Source organism: Mesocricetus auratus, unplaced genomic scaffold (genome assembly GCF_017639785.1).
Source record: "Mesocricetus auratus isolate SY011 unplaced genomic scaffold, BCM_Maur_2.0 Super-Scaffold_100038, whole genome shotgun sequence".
Taxonomy (NCBI): domain Eukaryota; kingdom Metazoa; phylum Chordata; class Mammalia; order Rodentia; family Cricetidae; genus Mesocricetus; species Mesocricetus auratus.
The window spans coordinates 3289518-3305617 of NW_024429216.1; the positions used below are offsets into that span (position 1 = coordinate 3289518).

Here is a 16100-nt window from a genome sequence, read left to right on the forward strand (position 1 = left end):
TTGTAATATAAAAAATAAACTAATAAAAATTGCAAAAATTTAAATATTTGTGTGTGTGTGTGTGTGTGTGAATGCATGCATGTACATATAAGTGCAGGTACCCACAGAGGTCAGAAGAGGCTGTGAGAACCCTTGAACCTAAGGTCACAGACAATTGTGAGGCGCTCCACCAGGTTTCCAGGAACCGAACTCTGGTTCTCCGGAAAGGCAACAAGCCCTCTTAACCACTGAACCGTTGTCACCATTTTTTTTCTTTCTGCCTGTTTATTTGCTGTTTGTTTGTTTATTTTTTGAGACAGGATCTCTGGAGCCCACACTGGTCTTGAACTCACAGGAATCCTCCTCAGAGGTAGACTCCCGAGTTACACACAGGACTACAGATGCTAGCCATCACAACTGGAAGTAGTGGGATTCATGATAGCACATTCATATATAAGCTGTGCGCAACAGCCTCCCCTCCCCCTCCCCATCTTCATGTTTGCCATTTGAATAGCATGTTCCAGGATGTGCTTGTCCACATCTCTCGTCTGTCTCCTGCCAGGCTACGGCACAGCCTTGACACGATTTAGCCCATTGCTATGGTGCTAAGGATGACACCCTGGGGCCCCCACACATGCAGCATCAGTACTGTACTGATGATGGACTTTTGTTGTTGCTTATTTTTTCTGTTTGCTCTACTTTTTTTTTTGTTAATATCGAATTTGTGTGTGTGTGTGTGTGTGTGTGTGTGTGTGTGTGTGTGGTGTGTGTGTGTTGCATACCTATGACAGGGCATGCATGGAAAGTCTTTGTGTGAGGATAACTTTGTGGAGTTCATCCTCTCCTTCTATTAATAATATGGGTCCCGGGGATCGAACTCCGGTCATCAGGCTTGATAGCAAGAGGCTTTCCCCGATGAGCCATCTCACCAGCACTGTTTGATGTTTTTTTCCCCTTGTTTGCTTTTTACCCCCAAGCTAACCTCTTACTCAACCCCATAGTAGCCAAGTGTCCTGGTTACTTCTCTATCGCTGTGAAGAGACGCCATGACCAAGGCAATTTATGAAAGAAAGCATTTAACTGGGGCTTGTTTACAGTTTCAGAGGGTGAGTCCATGACCATGTGCTGGGGAGCGTGGCAGAAGGCAGGTGGGCAGTAACTAGGTACTGGGGAGCAGTAACCAAGAACTTACATCTTGAGACAGAGAGAGCTAACTGGGAATGACATGGGCTTTGGAAACCCCGGTGGCACACTTCCTCCAAAAAGGTCACACCCACTCCAATAAGCCCCACCTCCTAATCCTTCCCAAATAGTTCTACCGACTGGGGACCAAGGATTCAGACATTTGCGCCTGTGAGGGCCATTCCCATTCAAACCTTCATAGCAGTGATAACCCTGGGCTTCTGCTCCTCTTGCCTTCTCCTCCTAGGTGCTGGGTTACAAAGCTACAAAGCTGCACCTCTATACAACTTCCTATGATACCAGGGATGGAACCCAGGGCTTCATGCACGATAGCAAGCACTGTACCATCTTAACCCTCTTTTCCGTGTTGTGTTTTCTGGTTTTGCAATGGTGGTCATTGAATCTAGGGTTTCATAAATACTATGAAGCGTTCCTTCCACCAGCCAACTTTTTAGCAAAAAATAAATAAAAATAAAACATTGATCTTATTTTATCTTATGCATATGAGTGTTTTTCCCTGAATAATATATGTGTGCACCTCACGCTCGCCCGGTGCCCATGGAGGTCAGCAGAAGGCATCGGATCTTCTGGCATGGGAGTTACAGACATCTGGGAACCACAGTGTAGGTGCTGGGAACTGAACCCAGGTCCTCTGCAAGAGCAATAATGGAGCTTAACTTATGAGCCATCCTGCCAGGCCCTTTTTGATTTCTTGAGACAAGGTGTCATGTATCCCAGATTGGCCTCACACTCATTGTGTAGCCAAGGATGACCTTGAACTCCTGATCCTTCTGCCTCTACCTCGCAAATGCTAGAATTACAAGCATGCACGACCACCCCCAGCCCACTTTTAATTTTTTGTTGTTTTCCCATCTACATGTACACACACACCTATATGGAATTTTAAGCCGGGTGGTAAATGGAGGACTGCATGCCCAGCAGTCCTGGGAGGCAGAGGCAGGAGGATTGTCACACATTATAGAGGCTAGCCTGGTCAGCGTGATCAGCAGTAATGAGTCATATTAGTGGCATGTAATTTATTTATTTTCATAGTTTTTGGTTAGACGGTGTGATGGGGGAAGTCTTGTGTATATGTCAATAAAGCTCTGTTGGCCAATAGGGAAGCAAGATAGGTGGGACTAGGAATCCAGGAGGACTCTGGGAAGGAGAAACACAGGGAGTCAAGATGTAACCGCCATAGGGATAAGAAGCCCGGAAACTTCTCCGATAAGAGAAATACTTAGATTAACAATTATGGTTTTTTTGTTTGTTTGTTTGTTTGTTTTTTTGGTTTTCTGAGACAGGGTTTCTCTGGCTTTGGAGGCTGTCCTAGATTAACAATTATGGGGTAAATACTTAAGTCAGAGCTAGCCAGTAAGAAAAAAGCAAGGCCAACAGCTTCATAATTAATATAGCCTCCTGTGTGTTTATTTGGGACAATGTGGCTCTGGAACCAGGCTGGTGAAAAGGCTTCTCTTTACAATGGTGTCTTCAAGTATGAAGGCTGGCCTTGAACTCCCAAATAATGACTCAGAGACTTATCATTAATTATGAAAACTTGGTCTTAGCTTAGGCTTGTTCCCCACTAGCTCCTACAACTTAAATGAACCCATTTATATTAATCTATGTTCTGCCACCTGGATCATTACTGCTCCTTGATACAGTGTATGCCCAACTTCCTCCAAATCTCAATGGTGAATTCCCTGACTCAGATTCTTCCTAGAGTTCCTGTCTCTTTCAGGAAATCCCACCTATCCTCTCCTGCCTAGCTACTGGGGCTTCGGCTCTTTATTAAACCAACCAAAAGGTGCCGTAGGCAGATAAGGAAGAAAAAAGACACATCTTCACACTGACCCGATATCCAATAGCACAAAGGTACACAGGTGTGCCCTGTTTCAAGCAAGTCATTTATTTTATTGTTAACTAACTCATTTTTGAGACAGAGTCTCTTTACATAGTCCTGGAACTTGCTATGTACAACAGGCTGGCGTCAAACTCAGGAGTGTTGGGATTAAAGTCCTTGGATATTCTTGTTATTTTTGACACATAATCTCCATAAGTAGGTCAGGCTGACTTTGAACTGAACCTGAAAATCATCCTGCTTCCTATTGAACATTTTATCTTTTTTTTCCCCCCTTTTGGTTTTTTTTTTGAAACAGGGTTTCTCTGTGTATCCCTGGCTATCCTGGAACTCATTCTGTAGACCAGGCTGGCCTTGAACTCCGAGATTCACCTGCCTCTGCTGGGATTAAAGGCACCACAAACCACCCAGGTATATCTTTTTCTGTATGTTTCATGTGGAGTTTTTCAAAACACTCCATCCGGAGTTCATTGTAGGCACCTCTGCTTCCCCAGGGGCAGAGTGTAGCCTCATGCATGTTGAACATAATCAATAGCCAACTCAAATGTATAACCTTAGCTCAAAACTATTGGTGGAAGCCTCGCTCCTCTCCATCACCACAAGAATCTCCATCAGGACCAGCAGCAGCCTGTGATAAGGATCCAAAACATCTGGTCCCACTCCAGACCTGTGAAGCTGGGAGTTATCTGGCAGGTTAGCCTGTGTCCCATAGATGGCTCTCTTTCTCTTTTTCCTTTGTGATGCTACTCAACAGACCCAGGACCTTATTGTGCTGGGAGGTTTTACCACTGACCTCCATTCCTGTCTTCCCAAGGCACACATGCCTCCTTCTTTGTATAATTTCCACATTTGAGTCTGCCTCGAACTCACAGAGATCCGCCTGCCTCTGCCTCCCAAGTGCTGGGATTAAGAGTCTCTGATTTTTGATTCATATTCCCTGAAGTAGGGACCTACTTTCTTAATACCTCCCTCCCTCCCTCCCCCCCTCCCCCCCTCTCATATTTTCGAGACAGGGTTTCTCTATGTAGCCTTGGAGCCTGTTGTGGCAACTCATTTTGTAGACCAGGATGGCCCCGGACTCATCCACCTGCTTCTGCCTCCCCAGTGCTGGGATTAAAGGTGTGCGCCACACACACACACACACACACAGAGAGAGAGAGAGAGAGAGAGAGAGAGAGAGAGAGAGAGAGAGAGACTGAAAAATAAGTCTTCTCTTAAAATGAAGTTAGGCAGCGTTCATGTCCATTATGTCTTGGGTCTTTTCTTCTGCATCCCTGTCTTCTGTGGTCATGGTGCGGTGTCCCTGTCATACCAGCCATGATGAGACGGGAGTTGAGATAACTGGACCCCTGCAGCTGGACCCCTGACCAGCTACCCTAACTCACTTAGTTGGCAAAGTTCTAAGCCAATGGGAGCAGGCCTCAGAAAAAAACAGGTGAAAGTCACTGGTGGTGGCGGTGTGGCAATGAAAGCCTTTAATCCCAGCACTTGTGGGGCGATTGAGAAGGGGAGGCAGGCAGATTCCAGGAAGCTAGGGAGACACAGAGAAACCCTGACTCTACAAATAAACAAACACTTTGAAAAGATGGACGACACCTGACTCCATGACGGAACGCAGGCACATGCGCACACATGAAATAGATAAAAATATAATTTGTTTTTTTGTCTTTTCGGGACAGGGTTTCTCTGTGTAGCCCTGGCTGTCCTAGAACTCATTCTGTAGACCAACCTGAACTCACAGCGATCCTCCTGCCTCTTCCTCCAGCGTGCTGGAATCAGAGGTGTGCACCACCACTGCCTGGCTATCCAAACTATGAACTTCACTTTTGTGTAGTGTTTATTATTTATTGTGGGGGGTGGGGTGCCCACATACCATTGCATGTGAGTGGAAGTTAGGAGACAGCTTTTTGAGAGTTTTCTTCTTTCACGCTGTGAGTTCTGTGGATTTGGGGCAGTGCCTTTGCTACTGAGCCCAATACTTCACTTTCAGATGTTAAATTGCTCAGTAGTGTGGCCTGGGCTGATTCTGGCTCTGACTTGGACCCTGCAATTCCTATCTTGAGAATGGCTAAGTGTGATTCCCAATCATGGCCGCTAGGTGGTAGCACAGCGTTACCAGTGTTTCCTAAGAACTGCCTAGCCCATCATAGGCTAATTCCACACACACACACACACACACACACACACACACACACACACACACACACCCTTTAAAATGACAAGCTTCAGGTGAGTGTGAAACACTTGCATTCAGAATGGGAGGACAATTTAGAGAAGATTTGTGAAACTTCAGTGTGCTTATAGACCGTGGCAGCAGGTTACTGGTTTTAGTCTTTTTAAGAGTCATTTTTTAAAATCATGTGTATGTGCCTCTGTGTGTGTGTGTGTGTGTGTGTGTCTGTACATGAGTGCAGGTGTCCGCAGATGCCAGAGGCATTGGATCTCAGCAGAGATGAAGTTATTGTAAAAGGTCCATATTGGCTCAGAACACCCCAAGACCACACGTTCAGAGCACAAAGGAGATGTATTTGCCTCAGGGGGACAAAGGGAGGGAAATGAGAGACAAAGATAGGGGACAGAAGATGTGATTTGAAAGAAAATAGCCCCCAAAGGGAGTGGCACTACTAGGAGCAGTGGCCTTATTGAAGTAGGTGTGGTCTTGCTGGAGGAAGTATGTCACTATGGGGGCGTGCTTTGAGATTTTCTATGCTCAAGATACTGCCCAGTGTCTCGGTTCACTTCCTGTTGCCCTTGGATCAAGATGTAGAATTCTCCAACACCCTGTCTGCCTGCACACTGCTGTACTCCCAGCTGCCATGCTCCCGCCATACCTGCTAATGGTGCCTCATCTTGTGAGATTATGGGGGCTAATTACATTCAGAGTACCACAACAGTACACATACGCACAATTACACACATATACGTAAATTATACATATGTATTATATAATGTATGTTGTTAACCATGCAAGTCTTGTTATTCTGAAGCTTGCCTGGCAGTCTGAAATATAACTTCTAATTTCAATAATTTTAATCTATTACATTATAAAGTTTATCTTGTTAAATGAAGACATCAATCCTTTGTCAAAAACCAACTTTTAGGTGGGAGCAGAGGAGGGAAAGGGAGAAGGACCTGGAACTGACATGTGAAGCAACCTTGTTTCTAATTTAAATTTAAATTTAAAAATAAAAATAAAAAAACAAAACCAACTTTTAATGGAATTGACTTTTTGGCACAATTAATTTTTACCTCCATTCTAATCTTATTCCCTCTTCCATAGGCTGGTGGGCAGGTGATACTCTTTGTTGCCCTTTGGAGGTGGGGGTCTCATGCTTTAATATAAGAATCAAGGGCACCTTTAGCAAAACTCTGCACATGGGGAGACTGTTGCTTGGGTCTTAGCTGCAGTTGTGGGCACCGTTAGTGTAAGACATGAAGTCAGGTAGCTGGTGGACTTCTGATAAACCACACAACTTAAGTAAACCCCTCCCAACTCGAAGCCTTAGTTTTTCATCCGTAAATGGAAATGATTTTCTCATGACAGACACAGGTAATATACCCCCTGAAGGAACAAATAGAAGTTCATCATGCCGAGAGCCTTCCCCAGCTCAGCCCAGGGTGAAATCCTCACATTCATGCCTTGGCTTTCCCTCCTTGACAGCTGGCCCTGGCCTCTCAGCTGGGGACACTGCTCACATGGAGGCTGGAGTTGTGGCTGGGGTGGCTGTGACAGCATGGCGGGCACATTTCTTACATACCAAGAAGACTCACTCAGACTGTGCTGTGGGCAGGTCTGTGGAGCATTTTCTTGATTAATGATTGATGTGGAAAAGCCCAGCCCACTATGCACCTATATTTAAAGGCAGTCCAGCCTAGACTATTTAAGAAAGGTTGATAAATGTTTGCCTGGAAGTAAGCCAGGAAGCAGAATTCCTCCATGGACTCTGTTCTGGTCCTGCCTCCTGGTTTCAGCCTTGCCTTCCTTGAATGATGGACTGTAAACTGTAAACTGTAGGCTGAAATAAACCTTTTCCTCTCCCAAGTAGGTTTAGGCCAGGCAGTGGTGGTGCACACCTTTAATCCCAGCACTTGAAAGCAGAGACAGACAGATCGTTGTGAGTTTAAGGCTAGCCTGGTCTACAGAGCAATTTCTAGGACAGCCTTCAAAGCTACAGAGAAACCCTATCTCGAATACTCAAAACAAACAAAAATAAAAACCCAAGTAGGTTTGGTCATAGTGTTTAGCACATTGATGAAAACCAAACTCAGACAGGTTATCAAATTGGTGCAGGTGGTCCCTAAGAGTTTGAGACCAGTCTGGACTACACAGAGTCCCAAACCAGACAGAACTGCTCACACAGTGAAGTCCCATCTCCCTACACAAAGAAATTCACCCCTCAGGCCCAGAAATAAAACATCAACAAAAAAATTAAATTAATTCATTCATTCAAACAAACAAAACCCCAACACAAAACAAATGCCAGGCAGTAGGTGCACACCTTTAACCCCAGCACTTTGGAGGCAGAGGCAGGTGAATCTCTGAGTTCAAGGCCAACCTGATCAAGAAAGCAAGTTCCAGGACAACCATCACTACACAGAGAAACCCTGTCTCAGAAAACCAAAAAATACAAATAAAATAAAATAAACAAGCCAAGTGGCCCATTAATGCCCCCTAGATGTTAGCTGTTTAGTTCTAACATTTACATAGTGAGTTCTAGGCCAGCCTGAGCCAAAAAGAAAAAAAATAGAAAAAGAAAAAAGAGACCCTGTATCTAACAAAGAGAGAAACAATAGAACCAAATCCACAAATGTTAAGACAAGGATTTGAAGATACCTCCAGTAGCTACATCAGGCAGAGATGGATTCAGCCCTCAGCCTCTATGACAAAAAAAAAAAATCTTTTCAATCCTGCAGATGCCTAGATTTCCAGACTTCTGACTTCCAGGAGTATAAGCATGTCCGTGGGCTTTAATCTACCAATTGTGAAGTAAGAGATTTAAACTCATTTAAAAATACTGTAGACTTTAATCGAGGAGGGGGAGGGAGAGGGAGAGAGAGGGAGGAGGGAGAGGGCCTTAAGTGGAGCATAGCAGCACTAGGCTGGGATGAGTCACATTTGAGTGACTCTGGGAGGGGCTCCCGGGGCCCAGGTGGGAAGGAATAAGAACCGCACAGGTGTGAGGCCGAGCCAGAGCTGAGGCAAGCGGGTACTGAGACCATGGCGCCCCCTTCTCTGCTTTGCTGCAAAGGGCTCCTGCTCACCGGTGAGACAGCCCCCCCTCGCCCCCCCCTCAGAGAGGAAGAGACCCTGGGAGGAGACTCGTTCTCTGCTTCAATTCCAAGGGGACAGGGCACAGGGAGGGGTAGAGGCTGTGCCCCAGGGAGCCTCGGGAGCTGGAAATGTTTCGCGGGGAGCCAGATTATACTTTATTCAGTGAGAATCACCATCACCTGATGTGTGTTCTCTGAAGACTGGCCGGCCAGTCCGGGTGCGGAGATGGGTCACCATGCTTCGTACCCGAGATTGGTGGAAGTAGGACACACATGAGGATCGCGAAGGGAGGGCGCTGGCCCTGTAGGTGGGAATCATTCAAGGGTGTGGAAGGAGGAACGGGACCCTGCTTGGCTCTGCACATCCCGGCCACTTGGGGTCTCTTGGCAAGAGGATACTGTAGAAAGAGTGTCAGGAGAAAGGGGTGCGTTTGTAGGAGATACTGGAAGGACAGGGAGCTTTCAAAACAGGACCTGGGGGAATAAGGAAAAATTAGCAAAATCGAAGTCCCTCCCACGCATCGCCTACCTCTAAATTGGTTGACTTAGTGTAAAAGTTAACAGTCATTGGCAATTAAAGAGCACTTAAAAAGTAACAAATAGGCAGCCTACTTTTGTGACGGTGTCAATAACATAAAAAAGAAATTATAGCTGGAGGTGGTGGCCCGCCTTTTGATCCCAGCACTCAGGAGGCAGAGGCAGGTAGGTCTCTGCGAGTTTGAGGTCAATCTAGTCTATAGAGAGAGTTCCAGGACAGCCAGGGCTACACAAAGAGACCCTGTCTTTTTATGTTTGTTTATTTGTTTGTTTGTTTGTTTTTCGAGACAGGGTTTCTCAGTATTGTTTTGGAGGCTGTCCTGGAACTCACTCTGTAGACCAGGCTGGCCTCGAACTCAGAGATCCTCCTACCTCTGCCTCCTGAGTGCTGGGATTAAAGGCATGCGCCACCAACACCCAGCCGAGACCCTGTCTTAAAAATAAAATAAAAAAGAAATTCTAAAATCGGCAATTCATAATTAGCAAGCACTATGAAAGTTAAGTGTGAAGAGATAAAATAAAAATAAACACAAAATCAGTTTTTTTTAAAGTGGGTGTCCAGCACTTAGGAGGCAGAGGCAGGCAGATCTCAGTGAGTCTGAGGCCAGCCTGATCTACAAAACAAGTTCCATGACAGCCAGGGCTACACAGAGAAACCTGATCTTGAAAAGAACAAGAAAAAGTGAGTGTCATACCAGTATTATAGATTCCCATGCTACCTCCTTTTTCTCCTCTCTTTCTGACAATGCCTTCTTCCAAATCTCCAAACAGCAAAAATCTGCACAAAAGGAAAACAATATAGCCCATTTAAAGATAAAGCAAACGAGATAGAGAATTCATGCTGTGTGAAAGTATCCCCTGTGTAAAGAGCTCTTGTCCTCAGGAAGCTTCCTCACTCACACTGACCACAGATTACTTGTTTTCTTTTTTTGCATTTTTCCCCCCTGTGAGGTAAAATGTCTTTACTCCTCCAGCCAGTCTGAACGTTGCCTTTAGCACTGAAGCTGTGAAGCCTTGTTTGGCCTGAGTGCAGGTCCCCGAAGCTTAGGGGACTCTTCAGGAGGCTGCTGATAACAGAGTACAGCTGTGCCTCTGTCCCCTCAGAACTGCTATTGCTGGGCAATGTCTTCATGCACTGTTTATAGCTGTAAGGTGACACTGGACACAGGAAAGGCTAACATAAAACAATGGCACATTTGCCTGAGTACTCCAAAATGGAATAGGTTTTTCCTAAAGTCCACAAGACTGTAAATTCAAGGGTCTCGTATAATCAATCTAGACTTTAATTTTAAAAATGTGTAAATTTTGGTTGTTCCTTTCATCTGTAATCACTGCTCCAATAGGCCAAACAGTGATCTTCATTATTTTAACTTGAAATATAATAACCTGTTGTATTGAATCTGTTAAATATAGTCGAAATAAACTCAGAGACACCAACATTCATCAGTGTCACATGAAAGAAACCAGAGTCCCCCTTTCCGCTTAATTTGAGTAAGATCCATCCCAATTGGAATTCTCTCCTTGGCTCCTGCTCTTGTCCCTCTGTAGATGACGGTTATCAGCCTATCTGTAACCTGTCTGTTGTCTAAGTCTCAATCCGTGTCCTCCTGGCTGCCTGAATGCTGTCTGTCTTCTCTATCTTGGGAATCTGTCTGTCCAGAACAACAACCTTTGCTCTCTCAGTTACTGAACAGAACAGAAAGCGTCAAACATGGAAGGAATCAAGGAATGGGGGGCTGATGGTCACTCAGTGTGTCTCATCTCCCCCATGATGTGAGAGCTCTGTTTTCCATCAACAATCCCCGTGATGATGGATAAGGTACAAAGATCTTTCCTTGAGGCCACACGACTTATAGACAGTCACAGGGCATTCGGCAGAGTACAGCATGGGACTAGAACACACCTACAAGCATCACAGCTCAGAGGGAAAGGTATCCTGGCAGTGGGAAGCCAAGGACTACCACAAAGTCACACTGTGCCACAAACTTCACCAAGAGATTTATTGGGAGGGAAAAAAAACCAAACCAAAACAGGAGTGTGGCTGCCTCTGCTCGGGGAAGAGACAGCAGCAAACTGAACAGGATACAGAGCTTATGTAGAGATTCTCGGGGAGAGGGTGGAACCTGTCAGGGTGGAGCTTTCCAGGGTAGAGACTGGTGGGATTTCCTGTCCAGAGATTGGGTCCAGCTGTTAGGACAGTAGAGTGTTTTGTGGGTGGAACCCAGCAGTTGCAGGTCCCTGGGGGAGGGGTCTGGCCACTCACATGCCTGGAGGGGCTTGCAACACTGTCTGGGAAGATAAGGGAGTGTGTTGAGTGTGTTAGACACGGGAAAGAGAACCAGAGGATGTAGACATGTGTGGAGGAAGGGCAGCTAAGGTGCCTTCGCTGTAACGGGGCTGTGGAGGGCCGGACAAAAAGGCTTCTGGCTTCTGCAAGCCGGACAGCATTTTGTGTTCGCAGCAGAGCTGCAGGCTGCTGGGTAAGTGACTGGTAACAGCACTGTCGCATCGGGACAGTGTTATCCATGTGTCTGGTGGCCTGTTGGGCTGTATTTGATGAATTGGCTCAACCATCTGAGTTCAGCCAAGCCCCGTGGATGTCAGGATTCGGATGGCCGTCAGAGGCGGTCACAGTATACGCCAAGGAGTCTGTGATCGCTTCCTGGGCTCTAATGCCTTCTGCCTGAATAGTCTTTATCTGTCCCCATGTGGATTGGTCCACAAAAAGCAGTGTTCTCCCTGGAGAAAAGGGTAAAGTTGGCTCCATTTTCTGCTGCTGGGAGACTTCAGCCTCTCCCACTTTGTAAGGTGGCCACTGCCAAGTAATGGCCCCAGTCTGGAACTGCAATTAGGCTTTGTGAAAGTCTCTCCCTCTCTCCATCCTTCCCTCCTTCCCTCCCCTCTCCCTCCCTGCCTCCTCCTTTCTCCCCTCTCTCTTCCTCCCTTCGTCCCTCCACCCATCCTTTCTTCCCTTCCTCCCTCCATCTATCCTTTCCTCTCTCCCTTCCCCCTCCTTCTCTCTTTTCCTTCTTCTCTCCCTCACTCTCTCTTTCCTGTTCCCTCCCCACTACACACACACACACACACACACACACACACACACACACACAGAACAAAGATATAGATAAATGGGAAAAATATAAATCAACCCATGGTATTAAACACTCATTATCTCTAAAGCTCAGGAGTTTGTAAAAACAAGCTTGGGTACCCAGCCCCTGGTCACATTCATCCCATCATCCACTCGGCCACAGGTATCCAAGCCTTTCCCAGGCACCCGGCCTCCCACATAGAGCAGACTTCACGGAGCCTTTGTTCTGAGGCTTTATTTGCTTTTGTTTTTTGCATATGATCTTTTGCCTGAATGAATGTCTGTGCACTCCCTTCATGTTGTACTGGATTCCTTGGGACTGGAGTCACAGGCAGCTGTGAGAAGCCATGAGGGTGCTGGGAATTGAACCCAGGTCCTCAGGAGGAGCAACCAGTGCTCTCAACCAGTGAGGTATTTCCCCAGTACCAACAGGGCCTTCATTCTTTTTTTTTTAATTTATTTATTGTGTATACAGCCTTCTGCCTGCATGCCAGCAGAGGGTACCAGATCTCATTCAAAGTGGTTGTGAGTATCCCAGCACTAGGGAGGCAGAGGCAGGCGGATCTCTGTGAGTTCGAGGCCAGCCTGGTCTACAAAGTGAGTTCCAGGACAGCCTCCAAAGCTACGAAAACAAAACAAAACAAAACAAAACAAAAAACAAAGTGGTTGTGAGTGACCTTGTGGTTGCTGGGAATTGAACTCTGGACCTTTGAAAGAACAGTCAGTGTTCTTAACCGCTGAGTCATCTCTCCAGCCCCCAGGGCCTTCATTCTAATGGCCAGAAAGACAAAAGCAAGGGCAGCCAGGGGTTGACTGCAAACACAAAGGGAACAGAGCAAGAAAATAAGGAATGTTTGAAGGGGGGTGTGGGGTCTCCAGAGGAGGAAGTCAGGGAAGGCACCTCCCATCCCCAAAATACTCTTGAGAGTGAGCAGAGATGTGAGGATAATGAGGACAGGGCCGTGCAAACTCCTAAGAGTTCCCTACAGGCTGGAGAGATGGCTCAGAGGTTAAGAGCATTGGTTGCTCTTCCAGAGGTCCTGAGTTCAATTCCCAGCAACCACGTGGTGGCTCCCAACCATCCGTAATGAGATCTGGTGCCCTCTGCTGGTCTGTAAGGGTACATGCAGACAGAGCACCATACACATGAGTTCCCTACAGGTGGCCCGGCTTTAGAAGCACTGTGAGAAGGGGCTTGTGTTGCTTTCTTGCACCAAGTAGGGTGGGTGCACCCCACCTACACATCAAGGCTGAGCGATGAGCTGACATCCACAGGACACAGGGGCCCAATGTGATGGGTGTTCCTGCTTTCGATGCTGATGGGGGGTGTTCCTGCTTTCCTTCTAGCTGCCCTTTCGGCCTGCTGGACCTCAAAGGCTGTGGCGGGCCCATCTGTCGAGGCTGTGCCACCCTCTGTTCCTGAGGGGGAAAATGTTCTTCTGCGCGTTGATAACCAGGCAGAGAAGTTCCAGGCCTTTTTCTGGTACAAAGGGAAACGTGCCTTCGAAGAATTTAAGATCGCACATTATGAAACAGCCTCTCAGACACTTAAACGGGGGCAGAAATACAGCGGGAGGGAGAGGGTGTACAGCAACGGATCCCTGCTGCTCCAGAACGTCACCCAGGAAGACACCGGGATCTACACCCTAGAAACCTTTGGAACACATTATCAATGTGAAATAACACATGTCCACCTCCAGGTGTACAGTAAGTGACTCACAGTGACCTGGGGTGATGGGTGGGGCTCATTCCACTTAACACAGGTGTGTCAGGGCTGCCCTGTGCCTACCTCCCCTCTGCCCTGTGCCCCCTCATTGGGGTTTGAGCATTTAATGCGGGACACACATGGGGGAGTTAAACTGCAATGGATCAAAACCCATCACCAAGTCCACCCTGCAGAGGGGAGGACCCGCAGTGGGTAACTCAGCTAAGGACATTAGACTCAGTCAAGACTCCTGGGGCAGAGATGGACCCTGAGAGACTCAGGCAGGGCATGGCTGAGGAGAACACGGGATCCTCACACAGATGGGAGACCCAGGAAGCCCCAACTCCAGACTCCACCCCAGGTGACCCTGGGGACCCTGTCTCCAGGGCTGGGGTCAGACTTGTTGTTAGGGCTGACAGAGAACAAGGCTTTAGTGGCATATGTAAGCAGCCATCCCATTGCTGTGACAGCCACATCTAAGCTGGGTCCCTTGAAGACAACATGGAGAACCAAGCTGGCCTGGTACCCAAGCCATCAGCAAGCTGTTCTCATAGGTTTGCAGGCACTCATGGAAGCTGCCTATCATCAGGTAGTCTGATAGCTAGGCAAATGGTAATAGACTCCCGTGTTTTGGGTAGCTCTCCATCCCAAGGTCTGGTCGTTATTTAAGGTTAACTCACAGACACAGCAATGATCACTCCCCATGTGTCCTGTTATAGGGAAACAGAGACCCAGGGCCTAACTCAGGGTCACACAGGCCATGGGTGGCAGACGACAAGCACAGATGTCTGGCTGTAGCCTTGGCCCTGGATTCCCCATCGGTGCCTGTGGAGCAGAGAGGGCTGTCTGTCTGAGATCTCTGAAGATGTATCTCTCATTGGGTCTCTTCTGTTTCTATACAGAGATTGTGACACAGCCCACCATCCAAGTCCAGAGCACTATAGTGAAAAGACAGAATGCCGCAGTCCTCACCTGCAGGTCACCTGACCCTGGAGTTGACATCAGTTGGATCTTCAATAACAAGCCCCTGGATTTCAGCAGTAGGATGACGCTGTCTCCCGAAAAACACAGGCTCACCATAGCTCCCCTCAGGCTGCAGGATGCAGGGGAGTATCTGTGTGCAATCTCCAACCCCTTCAGTTCCAAGAAGAGTAACCCCGTCCACTTGTTCTTGATCAGTGCGTAATCTCTCCTCTCTTCCTTCACCGCAGTCAGTTTCGGGGTGTGTGTGTGTGTGTGTGTGTGTGTGTGTGTGTGTGTGTGTGTGTGTGTGTTTCTCACCTGTGTGCCACATGGATAAATGTTCCAGGGAGGAGACTGTCAGTGCTGACACAGAGACAGCCAGCATGGTGGTAACATAAACCTGCAGTCTCCAAATAAAACACCAGGAAGTAGGAATGTCATTCCAATCTAGTTACAGAGAGGCAATGAATTTACAGAGATCCGCCTGCCTCTGCCTCCCGAGTGCTGGGATTAAAGGTGTGTGCCACCACCGCCCGGCCTATCTCCCATCTTTATCTCTTATTCCTGCCCTCTGTTTCTCTGGAGGCAAATATATCTCCTTTGTGCTGAGAACTTGGTCTTGGGGTGTCATGAGCCTACTCTGAGGTTCCCTACAGTGTAAGCATGAGTGTTGTCTATTTACAAAAGTTCCAAACCTGTTCCGTTCCCTCAAGCCCCATCCACGTAAGTGATCACCATGCTACTTCTGTCCCTCTGTGTGAGGCAAAACAGGAATCTACTTGTTCATGGTTAATATCAGTGCAGAGAAATACAGCTCATCTAAGTGTGTTCTTTTGCTTGTTTGTTTTTGCAGATTTTGCTCATTAGTCTGACAACTTCGTGTGAAATCTTTAGGACCCTCTACAGACAAGTTCATGTCATCTGCAGAAGAATTTCCTGGCCTTGGAGTGGTAGACGTGTACTACATACAATGACATACATATCATACATTTTGCTCTCCATGGGATTTTTGTTATCCTTCTAGTTTTATTAATATCAATCAATTTCCTTATAAAATTAATCTAGTTTTAAAAAGTCAATATGAATCATTTGTCAAAACCCAAGTGTCAGTGGAATTGACTTTTCCATACTGTTAATTTATCTTCGTTCTATCTTCATTCCCTCTTTCCAATATGGGCTGGTGGGCACGGTGGGGGAGTGTCTTACATATTGCTTTAAGGATTTAATGTGAGCATCAAGGGCCCCTTTAGCAAAACTCTGCACATAGAGGGACTGTTTCACAGGTCTTAGCTGTAATCCTGAGCACCGTTGGTGTTAGACTTGAAGTGAGCAGCGGGGTAGACCTCTGATAAACCTCACACACTTAAGTGAATTTTTTAAAACCCCATTCTAAGCCTCAGTTTTTCCTCCTAATGTGAGTCCAATATCCTTATGACAGAAGCAAAAATATCCCAAAGAAACAAGTGATCTGCCCACAGTGTCCTCCCAGGAGCAAAGGCCTGTGGGGTGGT

At 46.8% G+C, this 16100-nt stretch overlaps 1 protein-coding gene across 1 annotated transcript; it reads left to right on the forward strand.

The window, feature by feature from the left end:
- Positions 1 to 8101: 8101 nt before the first annotated feature.
- LOC101833903 (carcinoembryonic antigen-related cell adhesion molecule 15) lies at positions 8102 to 15687 on the forward strand. Its single transcript, XM_005086462.4, has 4 exons — positions 8102 to 8286; positions 13269 to 13628; positions 14529 to 14804; positions 15443 to 15687. Exons 1-4 carry the CDS (start codon positions 8241 to 8243, stop codon positions 15454 to 15456), a joined length of 696 nt encoding a protein of 231 aa, XP_005086519.2. The 5' UTR covers positions 8102 to 8240; the 3' UTR covers positions 15457 to 15687.
- Positions 15688 to 16100: the final 413 nt, after the last annotated feature.